Source organism: Brachyistius frenatus, unplaced genomic scaffold (genome assembly GCF_029030835.1).
Source record: "Brachyistius frenatus isolate BFR_SWC_R1_liver_20210118 unplaced genomic scaffold, ASM2903083v1 Contig_159, whole genome shotgun sequence".
Taxonomy (NCBI): domain Eukaryota; kingdom Metazoa; phylum Chordata; class Actinopteri; family Embiotocidae; genus Brachyistius; species Brachyistius frenatus.
The window spans coordinates 300875-328869 of record NW_027210758.1 but is presented as its reverse complement, the minus strand read 5'-3'; the positions used below and the strand labels follow the sequence as shown (position 1 = coordinate 328869).

Here is a 27995-nt window from a genome sequence, read left to right as displayed (position 1 = left end):
CGTGTTCATAAAAAATAGTTTTTCTTTTTAATGTTTCCAGTAAATAACATGTTAAACATGTAGAACTCTGTATCAGAAAAATAAAAGCAGGCCCCGCCCCTTACATCAATAAACTCCACCGGGCCTATCGAAGCCCGAGGGGGGGTGGGTGGGGGCGGAGCCACACTGGGGTTGTGACTGCGACGACAGGCCACAGAAACGACACGTCATGAACACTCGACGGCCCGTCTGGCCGAGCCGGTCACATGTTACAGGAAATATATATATATATATAAGTTCAGGTTAAATTTATGTACAGAGAAGATTTCAGAACAATCACGTGACGTCGTCTGCCTGCCGGAGCTTTCTGTCCGACTCTGACCTGCCGCAAAGGACCATGGGAGCTCATTCTGCAGAGCCGATGAGAGCGTCTTCGCAGGAATGAGGAATCGGGATTATTCAATTAGGTCGCGCTCTCTGATTGGCTGGAAATAAATTAGGCCACACCTCCAGCCAATAGGAACCGCAGGAGGTCGTGAACGATGCAGGGTTTTTTTTGTGTGAAAATACCAGCTGATTGGACAGAAAGCTCCAGAACTTCAGGTGTTCCCCTCAACAACTTCACTAAGATCTGTTTAAAAAAAAGAAGAAAAAAAAAAAAAAGTCGAGATCAGAACTGAAAACTCAGCGAAGTCGAGGGAACACCTGCTTTACGATAAAACCAGAAGCTTCACCTCCACATTTCAATGATCAAATACGAAGTGCGATTCAATAAGTTCAGAGTGTTCCTGAACGCATCACAGTGACGCACACAGAGCAGCAGGACGCAACAGAGGGGGCGGAGCTTCACCGTCCAAAGACCGAAGAAGGCGCGTCAGATCAGGAGACACCAGGTGGGGTTTCTTTGATGTTGGTTGTGTCACCGTGAATTTAGTCCCCCAGAGTCATACCGTCAACACTGAGCTCCACCGGGAACGTCTGAGGTTCTGGTTCCGATTTCTTTCTCTGCTTTGTAGTCTTCAGGTCATTCTGAGTTTTTTGTGCTTCCTGTTTTGATTTTTGAAATGACTGACCTGTACTTTTGTATGATTGTTGGCCACGCCCCCCCTCTGATTAGTTTCACCTGTCCCTCGTTGTCCTTCCCTCCCTGCTGTATTTCAGTCTGTGTGCTCTTCTTCTTCCCTCTCTGGTTCAGTTTCCTGTCTGTCGCCGTCTTTTTGAAACCCAGAGAACAAACCACCTGAAACTGTGTTGCCATGGCAACAGGGTCCCCCAACACTTAAGAGATTTTGTTCCCCCTCAAAATTCTCATGTTTATATATTCAGTTTTTCCAGTTTCTTTTTTTTTTTTCTTTCTCGTGTTGATTGACCCACTCTGTGCATGTAACATATTTTGGGGGCTCGTCCGGGATTTTTTTCCCCTGAATTTCACCGACCAAAAAATATGAATTTTCCCAATGAACAGAAAAAACAGGGCAAACTTTTCTGTCATCTACTCTGAATCCTTCCTCCTGAAAGTTCGTCGCTTCCTCCTGATTCTTCGTGCATCACCGTGCTGCGTTCAGGAACACGTCTCTGAACGCGACCCGCTCCGCAGACACTCGACAGCGTCGCCTAGTTACATTTCAGAATGAATATTCAAAAACCTCTGTGAATTAAAGACTTAAAAAAAAAAAAAAAAAACTTCTAGTCTAAATTAAAAGCTTTTAAGACTTTTCAAGAACCTGCAAGCAAAAAAAAAAAAAAAAAACTTTTTTACGAAACACGACACCAAAAAAAGCATCTTTGATCTGCACTTGAGCAGCGTTCACAAACCACAGGTGTGAAAACGAACCCCTCGATGTGGATCATTAAACAGAGACAGTTTTTTTTCTTCTTTTTTTACAACATTTCACCACCAACAAAAACTAAAGAAATGTTCGGCAGCGACGTTTCTTCCAACAGACGTGTTGGATTCATTTAAAGGAGAATTTCACAAAAAATGAGATGATTTCAAAGTGTTTTTTTTTTTGTTTTTTTTTTTTTTTTTTTTTTTTTTTACAAACAAACCGTCTTTTCACTTTTAAAGCCTCAGATGGGTTTTTCTTTTTAAAACATGGGCGTCTGGACATTACCCAGAATGCAACGCTGTTAGCGATCAATACAAAGACATTCTTAATGTTCTGCTGGTGAGAGTAACGTTAGCTTGATGTCAAAATGTCGGGACACGAAACCTTCGTCCAAAAAGCTTGATGCACAAAAGTTCAGCTTTTTTCCTTCTCGAAATGGCTTTTTATTTTTCACGGCCATGCCGTGAAGATTCTTTTTTTTTTTTTTTTTTTTTTTAAACGATGACGATGCGTCTTTCTTCTGCCGCAGCTCGTTAAATCTTTTAAGGCTTTCCATAAACTTCGTTACGACAATATAAACACTCTGATAGAAAAATAGAGTCATGCTGTAAAGTGGAGAAACAGTCGAAAACACAATGGCTTGGTGCTGCATTCACGTCACCGCTGAGGCTGGGAAATCTCGCCGTCGAGGAGCTGATGTGAGGCTGAAATCGGGGGCGGAGTTCTGGTTCCGACAGAACCTTTGTGATTCACTCCACCGGTTGTTTTGCAGCATGTCGACAGTTTGGAGATTCTGATTAACTAGAATCAAACTGAATTTCAGCTTCACTCAGTTCCTGATAATCCAGCTGTGTGTGTGTGTGTGTGTGTGTGTGTGTGTGTGTGTGTGTGTGTGTGTGTGTGTGTGTGTTTGTCTGTCTATCTTTGTGAGGACGTAACGGAGGTTTCGTATCAGAGTCGTGAAAACACTTCCCGCTGCTTCACAATAAAAGCTGTCCGCCGATGAACTGATCGGGATGCTTTTATTGGGACGTCCCCACTTCCGTCTCCAACCTGGGTCCTCACAAAGACAGGAGTGTGTGTGTGTGTGTGTGTGTGTGTGTGTGTGTGTGTGTGTGTCAGCAGCCTCGTCGTCACACACAGAAGCATAAAAACACGGCAGCAGCGGCAGCAGCAACATTGGGGGCGACCTGCAGGTCGGCGCAACAGTCGGGTTACCGCGGCAACCGCAGCTAGCTTCAGAAATAACGACATAGCGTCAACGACAACAGTAACAGCAGTAGTAACAACAACAACAACAACAGTCTTGTTAGGAGAACCACAACATGTGTCAGTGTGTCCGTCCGCAGGCGGTTCGGCTTCACGTCGGACCGACAAAAGTTCAGCTGTAGGTTTGAAGCCACAAGAAATAAAAATCTTTCCGACGAGTGAAAAATATTTACGTTAAAATGAAACGTGTTTTTTTTCTCTCCGACGACGACCGAATCAGCTGTTTGTTTACCTTTATCATACTGATTACATTTGTTTACTAAACGTCAGAAAAACATCAGGATGTTTATTCGTGTAGAATAATTAAACACTTTTATTGTATTTCACCGTTTTTTCCTGTTTAAATGATGATGATCACAAAATTCTGTCACAAGTCGGAACAGTTTTAATGGAGCGTTTTTGTGGTTTTTTTTTTTTTAAATGCTGTATTTCGTGTTCGACCTTTATTTTTTCTGGTGATGTCAGATTTTTATGTAACTTTGAGGGTTTGACAGAATCTCGTGATCTTCATTGCTGAAACTTTTCGACCCACTTCCTGCAATTTAATGGTCAAATTAATTGTTTAACTTTTATATTTTTAGAAAAGCTCGAGACATTTTCTTAAAATGTGATGAGTTGTCGCGCTTCTTTGTTCTTTTTTCTTTTATTATAAATTTCATATTTTGGACAAAATCTGAAGTCAAGCTTGAACTCCGGGGTATTTTTAATAATTTGTAAGGAGCTTTGTTGACTAAAATAATTAATAAATTCACGGTTGAAATTAGAGTGGTCACTTTTATAAAAAATTACATTCAAAACAAATATCGAAGGACACACCATTCGTTCTGATTCATTCAATGGGTTCAGGCTGATTGGGATCTGTTAGAGCGCCCTCTGCTGGACGACAAAGAGAACTACAAACAGTCAAAACAATTAAATTTCAAATAAAAAGCTGACGACCCGAGTGGAAATAACCTGCAGATTAATTGATTGATTATGTATTTAAGTAGCGTCTGTTTCCGAATAAAGAATTAATAAAGAATAAAGAACCTTTTCAGCTCGAATAAAATGTCATCTTTACGAGCGCCGCGGTGTTCAAATCTTCCCGTCTGAGAGTTTTGAGAATGGAAAGAGAATTAAATGTGAACTTGTGGCAGCGTCCCCTGCAGCCTTAAAAACATTCACGGATCAGAGCTGCAGCCTGTCAATCAATCGTCAAAACGTCAAAACCTCGTCATCCAACACTCTGAAGCCGAAGGAATGCGAGTCTGTCCTCGGTGAACCGTTAAAAGTCCAAACGTGGGACGAGACACGTTAAACTCTGAGAAAATATACAATCTGTCTGTTTTTTTGTTTTTTTTAGAAAGAACTTGGCTGTGAGGAACCTCCTGCTGAGCGCATCCCACCTCCTCTGTGATTGGTCAGTTCAAAGCGATGCCCAGGGAGTTCCCGTCCAATAACAGGCCATGCATAACTGGAGGAAAAAGAAGGCGTGGCCTTAAAAGCGGCCAATTAAAATGGCTCGAAAAGAGTTTGTTTCAGAGTTTAGAAAAAAAGTCGCCGTTGGTGCTGAAGTCAACTTCCGACAAAAACGACAAATATAAAAGTCAGCCGGGCGTGAATAATCAAACACGCCCCGGTTACAGTCGGAGCCGTTACCATGACAACAGGAAACAATAAATAAGCACGTTTTTTAAAAAAACACACAAAAAAGAAAAATCCAAGGAGTTTTCCGAGCGGCTCCGCGTGGTTTAGCGGAGAGACTCCGCTTATTTTTATTTTAAAAACGTCTCCGGGTCGTGCGTCAGTTGACCCGAACCGGAGTCAGATCCTCTTTTCATCAAATGTTAAATCTGATGCGAGTCCAGACGGTCGGAGGAAACAGTTCGTAGATGGTTTTTTTACAGACCGACAACGTCATTTCAAAAAACGTTGAAGTCTTTAAAGTCGAGAGAAAAAAACCCCAAAAAAACAAACATCCTCCACCTTTTAGACGACTTTGTGATCCGTTCAAGGACAAATAGGAGCGTCCTGTTTCCCCTCCTCCGCGTTGTGTTGCAACAAAAACTGAAAGAAATGAGGGAAGGTTGTCTCCGGAGGACGAAGCCCAGACGTCCCTCCAAGCGAGATGTCCCCGTAAACCACCCAAAAAAATAAAAAAAATAAACCTCCCCGGTCTTACCGGCGATCCCCGTTTGAGACGCCTCTCCTGGGGGTCCCGGTGCGAGATGGAGAGTCCAGGTCCAGTTCTTCTCCTGCCTCCTCCGCAGGCTGAAGGGAGGGGCCGCCGGGGCGAGGCCGGGGCCCAGCGAGGAGCTGCGTGAGGCGGGCCGGGAGCTCAGGGCTTCTGGGGGCCGGGGGAGAGGACCACCGGCGTGGACAGACCGTCCACGCTCAGAGCCGGGATGTGGATCTGATTACTGCCGTTAGTCGGGAACTGAGGGAGGAAACGGAACACGTTTTAATTCTGTACATTATTTTTTATCTTTTTTAGAAACTGTATTTTGAATTTTTTTTAATATAAATCAATGAGTCAAATTACTGTAAATTATTGATATCAATCTTCCTGCACAACCTTGAACTATCTGTTGATGCTTATATAACTTGAATTTTTTTTTAAACTGTAAGTGTGTTTTGTTTCTTCAGACTTGAACTCACAAAGAAAAGAATCAAGTCAGTTAAAAGTGTTTAAAAAAAAAGAAAAAGTTTTTTAAATCACGAGTTTAGGCTTTCCTGTAATTCTCAGCTGTGCCACAAGGAGGCGACAGAGTGATGATGAAAAATAAATCTGCCTTTATATGTGAAACATATGACAGGTGCTATACAATTAAAGTTTATTATTATTATTAGAGTACATTTCCCTGATTCTACTTTAATGCTTTTACTTTTTGCTAAAAGAGAACAACAATCTTATATTATTCTGACGATGAGAAATAAACATTTAGAAGCTGTGATGTCCCACATTATAAACTGGCTCCCAAACATCTCATTATTCCCACCATGAGGTTATAGTTTTGGATTTTTAAGGTTTCAGTGCTGATGATTTTTAGTTTTTTAACAGGACGAACTGTACTTTTATTTGTATTAGTACACCAGTTTATTGTTGTTGTTTCCATGTTTATATTCTATTGTGTTTTCTTTTATATTCATATCTCTAAAATAACTTTTTTTTAATCATATTTATTGCATCTTACGGGTGTTTATTTCTTCTTTTATCTATATAAAGCCCAATAAATCACCTGTGTACAAGTATGAAGCTGACTGTGCTGATGTTCGGTGAATTATAGATGAATATTAACATCAGACGGTGTAAACGGCTGAGTCAGCACACAGTGGTTTGAGTGAACTGAACCTTTAATAACTTGATCAGAGAACAGATGGAGGAAATAAAACAGAGCCAGAAACCTGCAGACATACCAGCTCTGTGTGTGTGTGTGTGTGTGTGTGTGTGTGTGTGTGTGTGTGTGTGTGTGTGTGTGTGTGTGTGTGTGTGTGTGTGTGTGTGTGCGTGCGTGCGTGTGAAGGGAGCGGAGATTTCTGTCCGTCTTTGTGAGGACCATCAGAGGGTTCAGACCTGATTTTACGGTTCAGGTTAGTTTTTTCTTCTTCTCGAATTCATGTTTCTCTGAAAAGGTTTTCAGACTGTAGAAGAAGTTCAGAGGGACTCACACTTCCTGCTGCCCTTTCAGAATAAAAGCTCCGGAAATCCACTTACAAATCAGAGACTGGAGAGAAAAGAACATGTGAACTCTTCCTTCGTTTACTTGTTTACTTGTTGTTGCGTGCCGGGCTCGGTGTGTCTTACCTGGAAGGAGAGTTTGGCGGGCGAGCGAGGGGCGATGGGACTGAGCGTGCTCCAGAAGTGGATGGTGGAGGGGAGGGGGCTGGGGGTCAGCAAGACGGGAGTCTGGACGGAAACAGAAAACAGGAATTCGTTCAGGCTCGGTTTTAAAAAGGTCCGTAGAGATGAGCGGCGCCTCCCGGAGGACGACCGGAGGAACTGCACCTGAACTAAAGTTTTTTTTTTACCAGAGCGTGGGAGGTGATGACGGTCGGCGTGAGCGTGTTGGTCGCTGATCCCGGAGCCAGTAGACTGTTCACGGCCGCGTTCACCTGCGGAGGAAACAGGAAGTGATGTCACCAGGCAGGTTTTTAATAAAACTGATTGAACTGGCTCTCTGTGTTGTGCTGCAGACCTTATCCAGGGAGAGGCCGGGGGGGAGGGAGGGCGAGGAGGGCAGCTCCAGGCCCCGCGGCTTCTTTGGTTTGGGAGGAGCGGCATCTGAGGTGGAGGTCGCCGCGGGGGTCGGCGACGCGGCGGCAGGATCTGACGGAGACAGACGGACAGTTACAGCGGAGACGCAAAGCTAACAAACAGCTAAAATGTGATCTCTGTTTTTTAACCTTCTAGCATGTCCTTGCTCGGCCCCTCTGGCCCCGCCTCCCCCGCTTGCTGCTGAACTCCGACCTCCATGCAGGGAGGGGGCGGGCTCTCGGCGATGGTGAGGGGCGGTTCCGGTTCTCCCGAGCCGCAGATCAGCTGAGGAACCTGGAAGATCAAAAGTTTTGACACGTGAAATCTTTCAGAAAAAACTAAAAAACCATCGCAGGAAGTGGTCGTCTCACTTCCTGTGATGTCACCGGGGTGCAAATCTATAAAACGCGACGTCTCCTCCTCTCACCTCCTCCACTTGCTTCCTCTCCAGAGTCACCATCTCCCGCAGCTCCTCCTCCGACGGCAGGTTCTCCTCCTTGATAACGAAGGGCGGGGGAGGGGGGCGGACGGCGAGGGGCGGGACCGCGGGGGGAGGAACCGCCGACATCACCGCCGGCTGCTGCTGGTGCTGATGCTGAGGAGGAGGAGGAGGAGGAGGGTTGATGATGACGAAGACGGGCTGCGGGTGATTCGGGTGGGGGGCGGCGTGGGGGTGGTGAGGGGTGAAGGAGGCGGGGTTGCAGTCGTCCTGCAGGGAGACGTGTGGGGGAGGAGGGACGGGACTCATCGCCCCCCCGACAGGTCCGAGAGGGATGAGCGAGGACGGGCCCCCGACGTTGGTGAGATAGATCTGGGGGGGGTCGGTGAGAGGAGCAGCTGGAGGATTCTGGGAATAAAACAATTCAACAAAAAAAAGAAGCTGACGTCTTCTGTCCGTCTCTAGTTTTGTTTGTTTTTGTTTTTAAATTCAATAAAATACACAAACGATGACGGGATGTTTTTAAAGTGCCAACAAACTGCAACAGAACTGTGACGCCCAAATAAATGATCATTTCCCAGCATGCCTTCTTCCTTCGTAACTTTTGAATAAAGATAGAGGGGAGGGGGAGGGGGAAAGGGCTAATACCGACCTGTGATTGGCTGCCGGTGTTGGCCGTTATCTGCGGGCTGAGAGCCGGAGTCGGACACGGAGACGTCTGCGTGACGATCACCTGGAGGGAGGAGTCGACGGCGCCGCCTACTGACGGAGGGGATTTAGAGTCTGATATCACACAGATCTGAGGAGGAGCAGAAGGAGGAGGAAGAAGAGGAGGAGAACTCAAAGTTAGTCTGACCCAAAGAGACACAGCAGCTGAAATAAAGCAGAACGACCCTTTAAATCCGTTACTGGGCTGGAATATATACAATCTGTCTCTCTCTCACCTCTCTGGGCGTGCGATCGAGCTTGGGGGCGGGGTCTTGTTGCAGCAGGAGCTCTGATTTGATTGGCCGTGGGTTGGGCGAGGCCTGCAGCGATTGGATGGTGAAGGTGGAGTAGAGGCCCGACTTCATGTAGTCGTTTCTGGAGCTCTTCTGGGAGCTGCTGGGTGACGTACGCTGGAACCAAGGAAGGAAGGAAGGAAGGAAGGAAGGAAGGAAGGGAGGAAGGGAGGGAGGGAGGAAAGAAGGAAGGAAGGAATCAATCAATCAATCAATAGACTGCATTCATATTAATATAACTGAGTGTGCAAAACCTTCAGAAATATATATTTTTTTACCAGGGGTAAACCCTTTGATGGACAGGCCGAGGCCACGCCCCCGAGACATTTCGATTGGCCGTTAGGGTCGACGACGTCCCTCCTCTGGCCCTCGTCCACGCCACGTACCCCGTCGGGGAGCGACGGGTCGGGCTGACTCACGAACTTGTAGACGAACTTCTGTCCGCTCACCTTCTTTATGATGTTCTGAGAGACAAAAAAAAACAACAACAACAACAACACAAACGACACAACGAGATCAGAAACAAAGCAAATAACCTTCACGATCAACCTTCACCAATTCGTTTCACCTGTCCCTCGTGGTCCTTCCCTCCCTGCTGTATTTCAGTCTGTGTGCTCTCCTTCTTCTTTTCCCTCTTTTGTTTCAGTTTCCTGTCTGTCGCTGCGTCTTTTTGTGAAACCCAGAGAACAAACCACCTGAAACTGTGGCGCCATGGCAACAAGAGTTCTTCCAAACAATGACAAATGAGGACGAGGTCGAGTGTGAAAAAAAAATAAAAAAAATTGTGACCCAAAAATGTGATGACGAAGGACAAAAGGCCCCGAAAAACAAACATTGGATGGCTGTGATCTTCGGGCAGCAAGCTTTTAAAGACAGCCGCCGATTCTGGAGTGGAAATCACTGCACGGGCTCAGGAACACTTTTGGCTGTATGTTGAAGACCCAAAATGTGTGGTTCTGGGGAGAGTGTGTGTGTGTGTGTGTGTGTGTGTGTGTGTGTGTGTGTGTGTGTGTGTGTGTGTGTGTGTGTGTGCGGTACTGCGAGCGGTACCTTGTCGTAGTAGTATCTCAGGGCCCGGCTCAGCTTGTCGTAGTTCATGTTGTGCTTGTTCTTGCGGAGCCCCCACAGTCGCGCCACCTCCTCGGCGTCCAGCAGCTTGAACTCTCCGTCCTCGCCCGTCCAGGAGATCAGGTGACGCTGCCGCTGGTCCTCCAGCAGGTGCAGCAGGAACTGCCACAGCGTGATGGACGGGTCCATGGCTGAGGGGGACGGACGGAGAGACGCACGGACGGTTGGAAACGCTCTACACAGAGAACCTAAATATTTTCTAAACTTTCCTTTTGAGTTGGAACTCGACTGATATGAAGGAGTTAAAAAAAAAAAAAAATCAACGAGGGAATTTAAAGATAATATTTTCTAAATTCAGCATTCTGATGTATTATTATAAAAAAAGAAGTTCAGAAACAGAAAACAAGAACTCGGGAGGAATCGTTTCATTTCCATTAGATTTTTAAAATGCAAAATTAAAAAAAAAAAAAAAAAACTTCCTCCTGATACTTCCTCGTACGTTCTTCATGAAATCATCGCCGTGAGACAGAAACAGACACGATCTTCAACTCTTCAGGCAGGAGGTGATTCCTCCCGGCCGAGAAGGTCGACATTGAACGCATCGCAACGAGGAGACGACATGCAAACGAGCCTCATTACCATCGACTGACCCGTTACACAACTAACCTATCCAAACACCTTGGAAACCATCGCCATGGTGAGAGACCTTTCATCAGCGGTAACCAAGGCAGAAGGGCCGGCGGGGCGGGGCGGTGTATGTGTGTGTGTGTGTGGGGGGGGGGGGGGTGAAGAGGAGAGCTGCAGCTGCTGCCCTGCTCACAGGCACTTCAACCCACTTCAACCCATTTTTCTGAACATTAAAATCCAGCTCTGAATCCTAAATTCAAAATCATCTCGCGCAGTTTGTTTTGAGGAGAATAACGACGTCTCGATTTCATTTTTACTGATACAAAAGTAAACTGGAATATTTTACCTGCTCATATTGTCACTGATAATCCAGTCAAAGGAAACAGCTCGTCATTTTGGGATTTTTCGAGTTGGGAAAATCGCCGACAGAAACTCCAGTGATGAAAAGGTTTAAAGGTCCGGTGTCTCTAAACGGGCCTGAAGGATCCAATATCTGAAGCAACAAACTGATTTTGGACTTAATGAGTCTCAGTGCAGTAAAAAAAAAAAAAAAAAAAAAAAGATCAGGAAATGTGTAAAGCGTGATCGACTTTGTTTTTTTTATTTATTTTTTTTTTTTTTACTATTTTCACACATTAGACTGAAAGTGACAGAAACAATAGAAATTTAACCCCCGAATCCTACTCACCGAACCATGAAATCGCATTCAGAGTTTTCTAAAATGGACTCTGACTCGGAGCCATCCGAGAGGTCTGCTCACTTTCTTAAAACCACAGAAGAAGAGTGGTTTCCTGACAACTTCCTGCTGCTCTGGGGTTTCTCTGCTTCCTGACATGAGTCATAAAAAACAAAAACAAAAAAAACAAAACCACACCCGGGACCTTCGAGGCCTTAAAAGTCTCGACCGGGACGACGAATGTTTGTTTCTGCAATCGCGTGAAAAATCATGCTAACTAACTAGCTGCTCCACGTCTCATGAACCGGTTCATTCTGCATTCATCTTGTTGGCTTTTTATTGCACTTGCAGTGAAGTAAAGCAAAATTGAATGACATTATTTTCACCTGTCCCTCCTCCGCTCCTCTCAGAGTTTTAGCTCCGCCCTCTGAGAACGACACTAAAAATAAATTCTTCGTGAGGAGTCACATGACCAACATCTACGTGTGAGGCGTTTAAAGTGACGTCTGTAAATTGTAGCAGCGGAAATTGGGTAACACCCCCCCGACTCCAAAATGCATGCGTCTCTGCATCACAAGCCCCGCCCCCCACCGCAGGTACATTGGAAACCTTTTGGAAATACTGATTGTGATGATAAGTGGTTTATTTCTCCTGGTTTTAAAGGCTTGAATAATATATATATATATATATATATATATTTTTTTTTTTTACCTGTTCTATTGTTAAACATTACTGTGATTTATTTTATCTTCCTTATTTCGGCCCGCTTTGGCTCCGCCCTCGAATGATCTGATCCTCTTCAGACTTTTGATAGGATTGACCGTGATGTCCTGATCATTGGAGATAAACACATGGATGAGCAATAATTTCCTAAAAGGAAAACGAGGATAAAACAGAAATCCTAACGAGTCGGCCCCCAAAAAACAAAAAGAGAAATCGTAGACAATGATTTTAGGGCAACTCGAGTAAACTTAAAGTTTTAAGGCCCACATCAACAAAGTCACCAAAACGTCCTTTTTTTTTTCCATCTTAGGAAGCAGGATTGACTTTAAGCTCCTCCCCCTCACGTCCAAAGCTCTTAATGGGCTTCGGACCGAGTTGCATCTCTTTACTCTCCGGTGAACTATGAGCCTTCAGGAACACGGAGATCAACTGCTGCCGGTTTATTTGGAGGTTCTCAGCAAGGAATTTCTTTTCTGTATTTGTTTTAAATGTTCTTTTCTATCTGTTCTTATGTCAAACACTGCATGTAAAAAAAACAAAAAACACTTTGAGCTGCATTTCCTGTATGAAAGGTGCCATACAACATTTATTATTATTAATATTATCAATGTTTTAATCCTGGAAATACAATGTAAAACACTTTGTAACTTTAGTTGTTGAAAACTAAATACATACAATTATATTATTATTTCTATCGAACCAAAAATAAACGTCGACACCTTTAAAGTGCGGCTGTTTGTTCTTGTTGCGCTTTAAAAAGTGTTCACAACACTTGAAATGAGAAACGGAACAAACAGAGATGTTTTTGTTTTTTTTAAAAAGAAAAGTGTTTGTGAATCGTGTTTTGGTTTTATGCAAAAAAAAATTCGAATGAAAATCATTCAGAAGATTCAAAGAAATCGACAATCAAATTGTTCTCTGGAACCCAATGACTCATAATACCAAGTATACTGCTGGTAGTACTGAGTAGTACTGCTTGTAGTACTGATAGTACCGTGTACAGATCACATCAGAAACACGTCACATCTCACAGCTCCGATTGACACTCGTCGGAGCTCATGAGCGTTGCCGTGACAACCGTGAAGATTACATCACTGACCTGAAACTGTCACGGTGATAACGGTCGCCATCACGTCTGTATTGAGGCTGTTGTTGACGACAAAAGCAGTTGAGTGTTTTCTTTTAACTGAACATGTTTGTTTACGTTCTTGTCACAGGAAGTCGCCCCCTCCCTCCCCCCTTGTGGCTCCTCCTCCCTGATGACATCATGCAAGGTGGGGAAGGTCTGATCCGGCAAAGTGACCATCCGTTAGATTTCTTAGCTTTCAACTGTCACGTGACCAAGATTAAGAGAAGCAGTCGCAGGATTTAGTGACATCTAGTGGTGAGTCGGCACGTTGCATCCAACCGAACTCCCGCTGTAGATACGAAGGGTTCATTCTAAGGTCACGAAAAACACAACGAATGAGGACGTCCCGAGCCGGTCTCAAAGATCGGGGACAATTGTCCGTAACAATACCAAAAAAAAAAAAAAATCCACGATACCGATTTCAAAACCACGACAAAAAAAAAAAATCAACCATTGAAATGAGAGCGTTTCATGCAGCTTCTAAATAGTTCCCCGATTTTCGTGATAATGTTTGTTTGTTATTAAATTATTTTTTGGGCTTGTGATCTACTTACTCTACCAGGACAGATGTTCTTGCCAGGTGCGTCACAGATGTAAACAAACAGGTGTAATCAAACAGGTGTAAACAAACAGGTGTAATCAAACAGGTGTAAACAGCCTCTGAGGCCTGTAGTGTGGCTGCAAGTTTCTACAGGCTGAAGCACGAGATGACAACCAAATACCTGCTTCAACATCACACACACACACACACACACACACACACACACACACACACACACACACACACACACACACAGCGTCTCTTACCGTTGATCAGCGGGTTGGACTCCATCTTCAGTGCTTTGTTGTGTTTCCGTTTCCCAGCAGGTTCAGATCTCCTCCATGCTGCTGCCCTGTTGTTGTTGTTGTTGTTGACAGTCTGTGTGTGTTGGGGTGGTGGTGGTGGTGGGGGGGTCGTCAGAGGAGTACACCGCCGGGCTGAGGAGGCTGAGGAGGAGGCTCAGGAGGAGGCTGAGGAGGAGGAGGAGGAGGAGGAGGCGCCGCCGTGCAGCGTCTCCTCTCCCGGCCTGTCGGCGTTATGTAACGGCTCCGAGCTGCAGCTGCCGGGCTCCGCTGCCTCCATGCTACCGACACTCACCGACCAGCAGGCGGATTCAAAAGTTAAAACACCGCGCAAAAAAAAAAAATCAAAAACAACAACCAGAAAAAAGCCACTAAACTGGAAAAAGTAGATTTATCTTCGCGGCGGGGGAGGGAGGGGGGGTGTTTGAGTGACAGGGGGGGGTGTTTGAGTGACAGGGGGGGGTGTTTGAGTGACAGCCCTTCAGCCGCTCATCGGTCATTAATATGCGCGGAGTTAATTGACGTCTGACAGCCTGTCATTTAGCACAGAAAGCCCACCAGCCCGGTCCCCCCCTCCCCCCCTCCCCCGCGGAGGAGCACGAAGCCGAGCGGAGGCGCGTTTCCTCCCGCGAACATCCTGCTGTCACGGCGCGGATCGGCTCGACCGGCGCCGAGGGGAGCTAATTTAGCACGCTAAATGCTAACGCGGCCAGGCTAACGATTTGTTTTGTTTGTTTTTTTTATTGGCGGTAAATTGGAACTATTTCTTCTTCTTTTTTTTATCTTCTCGGCGGACTCCCGAGCGGCCGTTCAAACGCCAGGCTGCTGCTGGATTCTTTAAAAAAAAAAAAAAATTTAAATTAAAAATTAAAAAAAAAAAAAAAAGTCCACAAGTTTCCACAAGTTCGCGGTTTTTTAATCGGCGCTGTTAGCCTAGCGTGCTAACCAGTTAGCCTAGCCTAGCCTGCTAGCCCCCCTCCCCTCCAGCCTTCCCCCGCTCCTGCTGGTGCGTCGCCGCGGACCGCGGACTGGCTCCGCTGGAGCTCCTCCGGTGTCCGTCCACAGGCCTTCCGACCCCGGGGTGGGAAAAGTAGTTTGTGGGAGCCCGCCCGGGGTGTTTAATCTCGGTGTGCGAGCGGGAGGACCGGATTCATCCCTCTGTTGTGTTTTCTCTTCCTGTTTGGACGAACGCCTCCTCACTACTTTTCATCACAGTCAGGTTAGCCGCGATTCAAAAACAGCAGAACTTCCGCTAAAGGATTTTCAAACTAAAGTGCAAATGTTCAATGTCGTTAATTGAGCATAAAAAAAAAAAACCACTCACTGTGGGGCTCAGTATTAAAAACAGTAAAATCACGTGTTTGTTTATATAATTAATTCCTTTCTTTTACACTGAATATATTTTTTACTCAGAGCTGCAGTTCCAAAATATTTCAAGTTTCTTTCAGTCAGTTGTGATTTTTTTGTATTTTCAGTGACAATAATTATAATGTGTATTAAATACTTATTAAATCAGAACTATTGAGGAGAACTTTGCCTCTGCTATTTTCCACAATTAGAAGATTTTTACGCTTTTATTTTGAAGGAAGCCTCGGACGTTGCTTTGACTTCCGGTGTCCGTCTTTAAATTTGGGGAAAACTTGACGCAGCTCGCTGTTTCTGCGGCAACAGGGCAGTGACGTCACCACAACTTCACGGTTTGCTCCATGTGTCTTGACTGCTGCCGAGGAGCCGCCGAGCAAAACCTTCAAAATAAAACCCGTCCGATGACTTTTTTTTGGGTGACAGGATGGATTCAGGAGGTTTTTATAATGACATAGGTTTATGTCACACGTCTATATTATAACCCGCGTATATAAAATCCAAAACATACAAAAAAATATTCTAAATAAAAAAAATTAAAAAAAAGTAAAACAACAGAAATAGAAACAGGAGGAGGGAAATAAAAAAAATCCAAACAATTCAGTTCATCGTTTTGAGACAAAAAACAAAAACAAATGAAATGATTACAATTCATCAATAAAAATCACTTTCAAGTGCAAATTAAAACCCAGGAGTAAATAAAAAACTTAAACCTGATAAAATACACTGTGTATATTGTGCATTTTATATTTATATTTTATAATTTTATTGCTGTTCTATTGTTCTATTATTATCTTGTTGCTTCTGTATGCTGCTGTAGTGAAAAAAATTCCCCCTCGGGGATTAATAAAGTAACTACCTACCTAACCTAACCTAAAAACGCTGAATCAAAGTGGAATAAATCTTTTATTTTGAAGTTTTCCTTTAAATCGCAAACATTCCTGATATAAATGTGCATTGTGAGCAGACGTAGCTCCGCTGTTACCGTCCGGCTGCAGACAGTCTCCCACCAGTCAGAACTACATTTAAAATATTGCTGATTTTTAGCCCGATACACAGTACAGAGATTGAAGAAACTTCTAAATCCAAACCTGATAAATATCTAGTTATGCTTTAAAAATTTTTTTTTAAATAGGCCGTTGTAGTCCAGAGAATAAAATCAGAGCGTCTGAAACTCAAGTTTGTGGCTGTTTGATGGATCTTCACTCGGATTCTGAGCATTCAAAACTGCAGCGGAAATATTGAGAATGTAATTGCAGCGGAGTTTTAAGTTTTTTTTTACAGATGTGACGTCATCACGTTGAGAGTGAATCTGTTTTTTTGGTCCGACTGCGGGTAGAAACGTCTCCGGGTGCAACGCAGCAGCTCTTCCTCTCCGAGTCTATTTCAAGAGTCGTCTCTCAGCTTCTTTTTACCCCGCTGCCTCTATTCAGCATCCAGTTTCCATGGCAACAAGGCTCTGCCGCCGGAGGAGCATTTTCGAGAGCAGCCGAGCTGACGGCCGAAACGCTGCAGTCGTCGGGACTCGCGGCTGATCCGTTTTCAGTCCTTTTGGCCGATCCGATAAAAAACGGATCTACACAAAGTTTGAACTTCACATTAAAAAAATGTAGATAATCATTAAATATACAGAAAAATTTAACAATATTTCAGTAAAATATCCAATAAATGCAAAATAAACAAAGTATTATTATTTCAGAAAGAAAAATCTGAAAATAATACAAATATTTGAAAAAGATTTCATAAAACATGAAAAAGAATAAAATAATTTGAAACACACATTACTCTAATGAGTAATAACCAATAAAATATCTGCAATTTTTTTTGGGGTAAAATTCCTGAAATTCAGGATAAAATACAAACAAAAATACATATTTTTGTCCATAAATTTTTAATAGTTAAAAGATTTCACAAAAAAAAATCTGCGTGAACAAAATAAACTCATCAGAACAAGTAAAAAAGTTTGAAACTCAACATCAACCACTTCCTGTGAATATATTTTGAAGGTCTCAGTATACTTCCTCTGAAGTCCAACGCAACGTGTAAATCACGTTTATTTGTGCGTGTTTATTTACATTCAGTAAAAGTGTCTCTATATTTAAAACCTCCGTCAGGTTATGCAGCGTCTCTTTTGAGTTTTATTCTGAAAGGACAATCAGAGATGATGTTCTCCACAGGAAGTCCAACGGGTTTCATGTGTTGCGAGTTCAGATCTGAGTTATGACTCTGAGAAGGACGATGATGTTTTGACTCTGGAGACGTCTGCCCTCGAATGACTCCGCCCACAATGAAGACACTTCCTGTCCTCGTCTCCTGCAACGTTCCTTCAGTTCCTCCAGAACAGACGGGGTCCTAGAAGACGTCTCTTCCTCTGCTCTCTGGAGGCTCCTCGAGTCCCTGCAGCTCCCTCAAACCCTGAAGAGAAGAAGAAGGCGACAGCCAATCAGAGTCCAGAAACCAGATTCAGAGTCCGTCTGACTGATTTATTGATTGACTGATTGAAACTGACCTCCAGCACCATGCGAATGTTGGCTTTTATTTTGGCGGAGTCTTTCGTTAGCTGCTCTGTGAAGCTGAAATAAACCAGAAACAAAAAGTGTTAGCATCTCTCACTCAAAACAATAGACACAGCTAGCATTGAGCTAACACAATGACGTGCCCTTTTATTCAAACCCTTAAAACTTATTTTTTTTTAAACAAGTCTAAAATAATGAAGCAAAGCTGATGTTGTTTGTTTAATTTAGTGATCTTTGTAATATTTACAAAAAATAACGTTATAAAAATATTCCTAAAACATTAAAACTAATATTCTAAAATATATGAAAAGAAATGAGGAGACTATTAATAAAACATTATTCAATATAAAAAATTATATCAGAAATTCTTGAAAGTCCCCAAAAAGAAAAAAGTGAACGACCTGAAAACCAAATTAAAATATCTGAAGGTGAAAGATCAGAAAAATATCAGAGATGTGGAAAAAAAAAATATTTGTACATAAATAAATAAAAAAGTCCTAAACATTTGGTAAATTTAAAAACAAATTGTCTCATAAACCTTGAAAATATTTAAATAAGTAATATCTCTGAAAGTGTTTGTAAAACATGAAGAACTGACGCTGTGAGCTGACTCGTCTTCTTCTCGATGAATCGAAGAGCTTCGTCGTAGGTCATCTCCACGAAGAAACCGAAACCGATGGCGACAAAGATCCTGGACGCGTCCTCGCTGACGAAGAAGAAGAAGAAGAAGAGTTAAAACAGGAAGTGAAGCCGGTTCAAAACCTTCCATTGAAACGTGCAGGAGAATCTACGGTGGCCTTCAGGGGACATAAATATGTAAAAGTCCCCTTTTTGTCTCGGCTGCCGTAGGAACGTGTGTGTGTGTGTGTGTGTGTGTGTGTGTGTGTGTGTGTGTGTGTGTGTGTGTGTGTGTGTCAGCAGCTCACACTTCAGCCTGGACGTAGAAGTTACAGCCGAGGTCGACGTCAGTCTTCAGCCGCGGAGACTCCGCCTCCTGCAGGAACACACGGTGACATCACAGTGACATCAGCAGCGGATCGATTGATCGTATCGATGAACGGTCGGCTGACAGGACGTCACGTGACCGAAACATCCAGCTTATGTTTGTCAGACTTATTGATCCTGATCGCAGGGGTCTTTGATTGACAGCGCTGAGATGAACCGTCAAGTTATTGGTTAGCTGATCGGTTCTCCAGAGAAGAACCTGGAAATCCTTTCTACGACCTCCAGTGAGATGAGTGTGTGTGTGTGTGTATCTGTGTGTGTGTGTGTATCTGTGTGTGTGTGTGTGTGTGTGTGTGTGTGTGTGTGTGTGTGTGTGTGTGTGTGTGTGTGTGTGTGTTACCGTTAGACTCTGGATGGTGTTCTTGAGCTGCAGGTACTGAGAGATCTTCTCATAGACCAGGTCTCTCTGCTCTATCACCTTCCTGTCAGATTATTTTCACACACACACACACACACACACACACACACACACACACACACACACACACACACACACACACAGTTTGAACACATTTTCAGAAAATTTGATTTAAGAGATTGAAGACAAAGCAGCTAATGTTGAATTGTTGACAGACAGGAGAGGTGAAATATCACTTTAATAAAAGTATAATAATCTTACTGTAAATCTTTCTGCAGAACTTCGCTGATGAAGTTTTCGTACTGAAAAACCTTCTGCTGGACGTTAGCATTAGCATTAGCATCGGCAGCGGGAGAAGACATCTTTTCTTTCTTCTTACAAACAAACAAACAAAAACAACAAACTTCCCGACTGCGGGTGAAAATAGAAGTCCCGCGGTCACAACATGAACGTCTTCCCGATGTTGGACTTCAACGTTTCCGCGTCATTATTTGATCCACAGACCGTCCCGGGTTCAGTGATGCCGCTTGTAAACACCGCTCTGCACCGGAAGACGAAGCAACTATCACAACAAGTGCTTCCGGGTTTTCACGTGACGTCACTGTAAACAAACATGGCGGCGCTGCCGCTCGTCCCTTTAAAAACAAAAACAAAACAAACAAAAAAAATCGTTTTTATAACCGTCCTGCACGGGAACAAGATATATATTTTAGAAAAATACGTGACTCTGCGTTTCTTAACTTTTATCCGGACGCACGTGCGGCTGCTAGCTTCGTCAGTTCAAAGCGAATCGTCACAAATACCGAGTTTGACGTTTCAGCTAGCTGGTTACCAAGGTAACGGCAGCTAACAGTTAGCTTTCAGAGCTGTAGATTTCCCTTTCTAAAAGTAGATTTTTCTTCACTACAGATTGTATTTTTGCGGGAGTCTCGCCGGCCGAATCAAAGCAGACTGTTTTTACTCTGACAGGAGTTTAATAAATGTAAAGTAACTTTATATTTGATTGACTTGAGAAGCGCAGAATCACGAAACGGGTCTATTTATGAACGGAGTTCGTGGTTCGCCTCAGTCTCTTTGCTTTTCGGCTTCTTTCCAGCCAACCAGAAGCGACAACAAAGATACAAAACTGTGTTTTACGTCTTTTAAACAATTAACTTATTTATTTGATGAGCTCACGACCGTAATATTTAATTTAGTATTTTTAAATTAAAAAAAAAATCAAGACTTTAGAAAGTCTCGTGCTGAAAGTCATCTGAGAAATGTCTCATTTTAAGTCACAGTAATTACGGACTCATCGACCGAATTAAACAGTTTTAAATCTGGAAACGTCATCGATCAGGACTTGAAGCTCGGATCGACCATCATGGAGCAGTACAGTATTCTGGGTCGAGTCGGAGAAGGAGCTCATGGCATCGTCTTCAAAGCCAAACACATCGAGGTACCTGCCTCACCGACCCGCACACGGTCTCAAAGGTTTTATCTGCCCGGTTTAACGTGTCCTGTGACCCGATCTGGTCGTCGGGACGATTGTGGCTCAATCTGAGGTTCGTGTGTGTGTGTGTGTGTCAAGACAGGAGAGACGGTGGCCCTGAAGAAAGTGGCCCTCAGGAGGCTGGAGGACGGCATCCCCAACCAGGCTCTGAGGGAGATCAAGGCCCTGCAGGAGGTCGAGGACAACCAGCACGTGAGTGGAGGACAGGTGGTGTGTGTGTATCAGTGTGTGTGTGTGTGTGTGTGTGTGTGTGTGTGTGTGTGTGTGTGTATCAGGTGTGTGTGTGTGTGTGTGTGTGTGTGTATATCAGGTGTGTGTGTGTGTGTGTGTGTGTGTGTGTGTGTGTGTGTGTGTATCAGGTGTGTGTGTATCAGGTGTGTGTATCAGCGTGTGTGTGTGTGTGTGTGTGTGTGGAGGTGGTGAAGCTGAAGGACGTCTTCCCTCACGGCACCGGCTTCGTCCTTGTCTTCGACTTCATGCTGTCCGACCTCTCCGAGGTCATCAGGAACTCGCAGCGACCTCTGACCCCAGCGCAGGTCAAAGGTTACATGATGATGCTGCTGAAGGGCGTGGCCTTCCTGCATCACAACAACATCATGCACCGGGTGAGAGGATCCGCCAGTCAGCTGGGACGGGGTGCATTCTGGGTTATTGTCATTACTCATCATTATCATGTGTGTGTGTGTGTGTGTGTGTGTGTGTGTGTGTGTGTGTGTGTGTGTGTGTGTGTGTGTGTGTGTGTGTGTGTGTGTGTGTGTAGGACCTGAAGCCAGCGAACCTCCTCATCAGCTCGTCGGGTCACCTGAAGATCGCAGACTTCGGTTTGGCCCGTCTGTTCAGTGATGAGGGAGAGAGGCTGTACAGCCACCAGGTGGCGACCAGGTGACTCACAGGCCACCGTACTTCACCTGCGTCCACCACTGATATAGTTCAGCTTAGCTATCGAAGCTAACGGGCTAACACCTTCTGAAGTATAAAGTGAAAATGGAAATACTGAAGTACTCGAAGTACTCGAAGTACAGGTACCTTAAAACTGTGTGTGTGTTCAGGTGGTACAGAGCTCCTGAGTTGCTGTACGGAGCCCGAAAGTACGACGAAGGAGTCGACCTGTGGTGAGAACAACACTGAAAATACGGTTTTATTTTTCAGTAGATTTTATTAAATTTTTTCTTTACTGGACTGTGTAACTTATAAAACCATTATATTATTATATATTATAAAACCATTATATTATTATATATTATGAAAACATTATATTATTATATATTATGAAAACATTATATTGTTATATATTATGAAAACATTATATTATTATATATTATAAAAACATATTATTATATAGTATAAAAACATTATTATATATTATAAAAACATTATATTATTATATATTATGAAAACATTATATTATTATATATTATAAAAACATTATTATATATTATAAAAACATTATATTATTATATATTATGAAAACATATTATTATATATTATAAAAACATTATTATATATTATAAAAACATTATATTATTATATATTATAAAAACATTATTATATATTATAAAAACATATATTATAAAAACATTATTATATATTATGAAAACATTATATTATTATATATTATGAAAACATTATATTATTATATATTATGAAAACATTATATTATTATATATTATAAAAACATTATTATATATTATAAAAACATTATATTATTATATATTATGAAAACATTATATTATTATATATTATAAAAACATATTATATATTATAAAAACATTATATTATTACATATTATGAAAACATTATATTATTATATATTATAAAAACATTATTATATATTATAAAAACATTATATTATTATATATTATAAAAACATTATATTATTATATATTATAAAAACATTATATTATTATATATTATAAAAACATTATATTATTAGTCTTTCTGTTACTGTTCGATAATGAAGTGACGCAGCGCTCAGAGCCGACCAGCAGGTGGCAGCAACGGCCTGCAGATACGACTGCACTCACTGTGTGTGTGTGTGTGTGTGTGTGTGTGTGTGTGTGTGTGTGTGTGTGTGTGTGTGTGTGTGTGTGTGTGTGTGTGTGTGTGTGTGTGTGTTTTCCAGGGCGGTCGGCTGTATCTTCGGGGAGCTCTTGAACTCCTCTCCTCTGTTTCCTGGAGAGAACGACATCGAGCAGCTCTGCTGCGTCCTGAGAGTGCTGGGGACACCGACCCAGGACAGCTGGCCTGTAGGACACACACACACACACACACACACACACACACACACACACACACACACACACACACACACACACACACACACACACACACACACACACACACACACAATCAATCTAAATCAAGTTTGTAATTCCCAGCCTGAACCGTCAGACCCGACCTCACCATGTGGGTTCAGAGAATTCAAACTATTCCAGCGGGTCTGAGAGGGTCGGGCTCTGCGCTGCGGTGGATCAGTGAACTGTGCGAGGGGGTGGGGCCTCTTCCACAGCGGCGGGGCTGATGTTGTGTGAAATAAGTGCCTCCGTCTCCGTCTGCAGGAGATCGTCGAGCTGCCCGACTACAACAAGATCACCTTCAAGGAGAATCCTGCGATCCCATTGGAGGAGATCGTCCCCGACACGTCGCCTCAGGCCGTCGACCTGCTCTACAAGTTCCTGGTTTATCCGTCCAAGCAGCGCTGCTCAGCCCGACAGGTAGGAACCAGGAAGTGGAGGCGAGGAGGCGGAGCTCCTCAGGGCTCCACCGGAGGTCCCTTCGTCTTTACTAGAACAGGAGGTTTTATTTATTTTACTGTGAAGGTGAAACCAGAACCTGACGTCCTGATTGGTGGATGGATGACTGATGTATTGACCCCCTCCTCCCCCCACCCCACGCAGGCGCTCCTCCATCCGTACTTCTTCTCCTCTCCGCTTCCTGCTCACCACTCCGAGCTGCCCATCCCTCAGAGGGGGGGCCGACCCCCCCGCCAGCGCCTGCAGGCTCCTCCCACCGACTTCTCAGTGGACCTGCCCCTGCAGAACAGCCTGGTAGACCCCGCGCTGCTGCGGGGACACGCCTCCTGCCTGTGAGCCGACCAATCATCGTCACAGACTCTCAGCTGGTTTACAAAAGTTTTTCTGTTGTTTTATTTATTTATTATCGGCTTCACCGACATGTCTTTCTGAAACTCTTCAAACAACAACAACAAAATGTTCTGACCGCTTTTAATGAACCAAACAAAGAATTAAAAAAATTCTGATCCTGAAAGGTTTTCAGCCCATTTTAACTCAACTTATTTTTTTTATTTTTGCTTTTGCTTTTGCTTTTGTTTGTTTTCTTTACTTTTTGATGGTTTTGTTTTTGTTTGTTTTATTTTCTGTTGGTTTTTTGTTTCTTTTTTTGTTTGTTTTGTTTTGTTTTTTCGTTTTGTTTTTGTTTTTTCTTTCTTTTCTTTTTTTGTTTTCCTTTCTTTCGTGGACTCAGCCTCTTTTTTTGGCTTCTCTTGCTCTGGACTGGATCCCTGAATGACCAGGACCTGGACCTGGAGTAGGACCAGGACCAGGAGCTAGACCTGGACGTGGACGTGAACCTGCACCAGGACCAGGACCAAGACCAGGACCAGGACCAGAACCTGGACCTGGACTCCAGCGTACTGACAGATTGATCTCGTGTTTAACATCATCCATTTTGCAGAAATGAAATTGCAAATCATTTCAGTTAATGTTTCATCACTCAAAAATAAAAAAAACAAAACAGCTTAGAGTTTGTGGGAGGTTCCAAATACTTCCTCCTCTTTCTCCTCCTCCTCCTCCTCCTCCTCCGCGTCTCCTCAGAGCAGCAGTCCGACTCCGATGACTCCGAGCAGCTGTTCGTCGTGAGGATCTCAGGTTGTGAAGTTTGTTTTTTTCTTTCTTTGATTTTTTATGATTTAATTGTGGTGGAGCAGAGATCCTCTATAATTAGAAGAGCCTTCACTCTGTCCCTCATTTCTTAGTCAGAAACGCAGCGATGATGTCATATTTCCCGCCGTCATCTGATTGGTCGTCGGCTGTTGTGACTTCCAGATCTGAAACGTCATCGAGGTTCAACATGAAGGTCAGAATCACGTTTATTTAACTTTTTAATCAGATAATAATAATAATCTTGCAGCTCCAGAGTCTCTCAGTAATCAGACTGTTTAAGGTCTTTCTCTTTATTTTTTAGACTCCAATGAAAAAAATCAACAACCGTTTGACTGAAAATCCAGTTTGAATCATCTTTGACAGTTTTAGGGTGAAATTATTTTCTGCAGATTTATATTTTAGTTCACCAGCTGACAGTTTATTTTGCTTGAAATTAACTTTCACTCGTTTAATTTGACTTCAGTCAGTAATTCGTGCTTCATGTAAATTGGCTCTAAACATTTTAACCATCTTTGATTTAATATAAGTTTCCCTGCTGCCATTAAAATATTAAAGTCAAAGTTAAAGTAAGTTGATTTGAGAAATTCTTCTTGTGATTAAAGATTTCCTTTAACAATGTGTTATAAAAGTTTGAGTTATAATCTCGACTTTATTTCTAACTATACTTAATATAAAAAATATTTCTCCTGACAACGCGGTGGAGGTTTTTCAGCCCTGAGTTTTATCTGAAGGTTTCACCAACAAACATACCTGACGGAGACTCAACTTTTCTGCTGTTGCTTCTTTTTTAACTTCATTTCCCTCCTTCCAGGTTGGCCACGCCCCTCCAGACACTTTCCTCCAATCGCATCTCGCGGGATGCGAGGCCGCGAGTCCGTCCTTCTGGTTGGACGACTCCGGCTGTCAGTCGCTCGGTTCCGCTGACGTCCCGCCTCCTCATCTTCCACCTTGCTCGTCCTTATACGGTCAACCTGCTCTGACTCCGCCCCCCACCTGCCTCCTCTCCTCGGCCCCTGGATGCAGCAGTAACTATGGCGACCTGTACACATCTCCCTCCCTCGGTTCAGGTGATTGGATGTTACCTGGAGGTTCAGGCTGGGGGCGGGGGGGCAGACCAGGTGAGAGCTTAGCTGTCGGCGTGAGCTGCACCTGTGTGTGTGTGTGTGTGTGTGTGTGTGTGTGTGCTGATGTGTGTGGTGCTTCTGTTTGTTCAGGGCAGCGCAAGTGTGTGAGCTGCGGGACGAGCAGCGCCCCCCTGTGGAGGAGAGACGCCGCGGGTCGACACCTGTGTAACACCTGCAGCCTCCGACAGGAAGTCAACAACACACCACTGCTGAGGCCGAAGAGGAGAGCTGTGAGATAACACACACACACACACACACACACACACACACACACACACACACACACACACACACACACACACACACACACACACACACACACACACACACAGGAACACACACGCCTGTATCTTCATTAACTGCAGCAGTTGTTCGTAGGTTTGTTCCGACGTGTTTCCTGTGTCCTTATGCTAAGCTAGGGTTAGCATCTGAACGTGTTTGTGCGTTTGCAGACGGTGACTCAGAGAAAAGGAACTCGGTGTGTGAACTGCGGGACCGAAACCACGACTCTGTGGAGGAGAAACACGGCGAGACAACCGGTGTGCAACGCCTGCGGCCTTTACTACAAACTGCACCAGGTACTGCGAACGGTACTGCAGACTACAGCCGCGTACACACATACTCGTAGTACTCGTAGTACCAAAGTAGCACATGTAGTATTCGCTGCCTTTTCACAGGTCGACCGGCCGATCGCCTTGAGGAAAGACGGAATCCGAACCAGAAACAGAAAAGTGACCAGTATGAAGAAGAGGAAGGCTGACCAATCAGAGGCAGAGCTGTCCAGCCTGGCCCCTCCCACTTACGTTTATATTTCAGTTTCTGATTTTTAATAAATTTGCAAAAAAACAACTTTTCACTCTGTTTTTTATGGATTACTGAGCATCGATTGATGTAAACAGAAACACCTCACAGTCATGTGACATCCATTAAACCCATATTTATTTACAGATAGACCAAAGACAACATATAAAATGTTGAAACGGAGAAATTCTATTGTTTTATGACATTTATCTGCTCATTTTGAATTTGATGGCAGCAACACATTTAAAAAAAACTTGTGACTGAGTCAACAGATGAGTAACATGATTGGGTATAAAAGATGATTTCAGAGAGGCGGAGTCTCTCAGCAGTGAAGATGGGGAGAGGTTCACCACCCTGAAAGACTGTGTTGGAAAATAGTTCAACAATCTAAGAATAATGTTCCTCAACGTTAAAACTACAAAGAATTAGTGGATTTCATCGTCTACGGTTCATAATATCATTAAAAGATTCAGAGAATCTGGAGAAATCTCTGAACACAAGGGACAAGGCTGGAAACTATTATTGGATGGTGGTGATCTTCGGGCCCTCAGGCAGCACTGCATTAAAAACACACTATTCTGGAGTGGAAATCACTGCATGGGCTCAGGAACACTCTGAAAACCATCGTCTGTGAACACAGTTCATTGCTGCGTCCACAAATGATGTTAAAACTCTCCAAAGAAGAAACCAGATAGAAAGGTGGTAGTAGAGGGCCACAGCCAGTCAGAGGGCATCACGTGTCAGAAGCAGTCAGTAAAGGCATCATGTCCCCTTCCCTCCCACAACCCCCTCTCCGCCCACACCCCCCCACACCACCCACACCACCCACACCACCTCAGGGCCTCCCGCTGTCTGCCGGGGGCCAATGTTGTGCAACGCAGGAGGCTTCTGGTTTTCCGGACCCAGAAAAAAAAAAAGGGCCAAGAAAAGGGAGCTGAAGAGAAGGCGGTTAGTGGTCGGAGGACGGCCAGTGACGCCCTGAGAGAGTGTGTGTGTGTGTGTGTGTGTGTGTGTGTGTGTGTGTGTGTGTGTGTGTGGCATCCGGCATCCGGGTGGCACTCGAGAATCACACGAAACATCTGCAACCACAGCACACGCACATTTTCATATTTATATGTGGAGAGAGATAAACACACACAGGGGCTCCATTAGCCGTTGGTGCTGCCACACACACACACACACACACACACACACACACACACACACACACACACACACACACACACACACACACACACACACACACACAGCAAACGGCTGGAGAGCGAACTGTTACATCTTAACGACATTAAACCACAGAACTGTTGGACAGAATCACTGACAGATTGCAAAGCAGCCATGAAAACACACACACACACACACACACACACACACACACACACACACACACACACACACACACACACACACACACACACACACACACACACCGACATAGAGAATATGTGAAGTTTGTCCTGAGGGTGGCAGCAGAGGAAAAGGTCACGAGGTCACCACAGGTCACCATCGTTGTCCGGCGGTAGCCCCGTTAATATGACCACTCGGTACCTGAACGTCCGTGATGTCACCACGGACCTGAAACTGGAGCGGAGAAACTTCAGATTTCGGTGTCACATTT

The 27995-nt window shown here is 43.8% G+C and overlaps 3 protein-coding genes across 4 annotated transcripts in view; 1 reads left to right on the top strand and 2 right to left on the bottom strand.

Moving 5' to 3' along the window:
• Window positions 1-4: 4 nt before the first annotated feature.
• elk1 (ETS transcription factor ELK1) lies at window positions 5-15034 on the bottom strand. The gene is made up of 11 exons (XM_069716525.1): window positions 13782-15034; window positions 9802-10010; window positions 9030-9215; window positions 8695-8868; window positions 8403-8549; window positions 7739-8158; window positions 7461-7605; window positions 7253-7383; window positions 7086-7169; window positions 6862-6963; window positions 5-5493 (listed from the first exon to the last, which is right to left on the bottom strand). Exons 1-11 carry the CDS (start codon window positions 13804-13806, stop codon window positions 5395-5397), a joined length of 1722 nt encoding a protein of 573 aa, XP_069572626.1. The 5' UTR covers window positions 13807-15034; the 3' UTR covers window positions 5-5394.
• Window positions 15035-17059: 2025 nt separating this feature from the next.
• uxt (ubiquitously-expressed, prefoldin-like chaperone) overlaps window positions 17060-27995 on the bottom strand; it is a 31879-nt gene continuing 20943 nt past the window's right edge. Inside the window, exons 2-7 of the mRNA XM_069716599.1 lie at window positions 19320-19429; window positions 19041-19122; window positions 18622-18689; window positions 18294-18401; window positions 17689-17752; window positions 17060-17594 (exon numbers count right to left, since the gene is read on the bottom strand). Coding sequence (XP_069572700.1) covers window positions 17532-17594; window positions 17689-17752; window positions 18294-18401; window positions 18622-18689; window positions 19041-19122; window positions 19320-19420 — 486 coding nt within the window. The 5' untranslated portion in view covers window positions 19421-19429 and the 3' untranslated portion in view covers window positions 17060-17531. The remainder of the gene's footprint in view (window positions 17595-17688; window positions 17753-18293; window positions 18402-18621; window positions 18690-19040; window positions 19123-19319; window positions 19430-27995) is intronic.
• On the top strand, window positions 19679-26417 carry cdk20 (cyclin dependent kinase 20). 2 transcript variants are annotated; one of them, XM_069716618.1, is made up of 13 exons: window positions 19679-20496; window positions 20629-20742; window positions 20967-21155; window positions 21311-21432; window positions 21600-21662; window positions 22673-22796; window positions 23109-23264; window positions 23448-24424; window positions 24545-24645; window positions 25264-25570; window positions 25667-25806; window positions 26029-26154; window positions 26254-26417. In XM_069716618.1, exons 1-8 carry the CDS (start codon window positions 20422-20424, stop codon window positions 23637-23639), a joined length of 1035 nt encoding a protein of 344 aa, XP_069572719.1. In that variant the 5' UTR covers window positions 19679-20421; the 3' UTR covers window positions 23640-24424; window positions 24545-24645; window positions 25264-25570; window positions 25667-25806; window positions 26029-26154; window positions 26254-26417. The 2 variants fall into 2 exon arrangements, with proteins under 2 accessions (XP_069572719.1, XP_069572718.1); XM_069716617.1 differs by having other exon boundaries at window positions 20629-20829; window positions 20925-21155.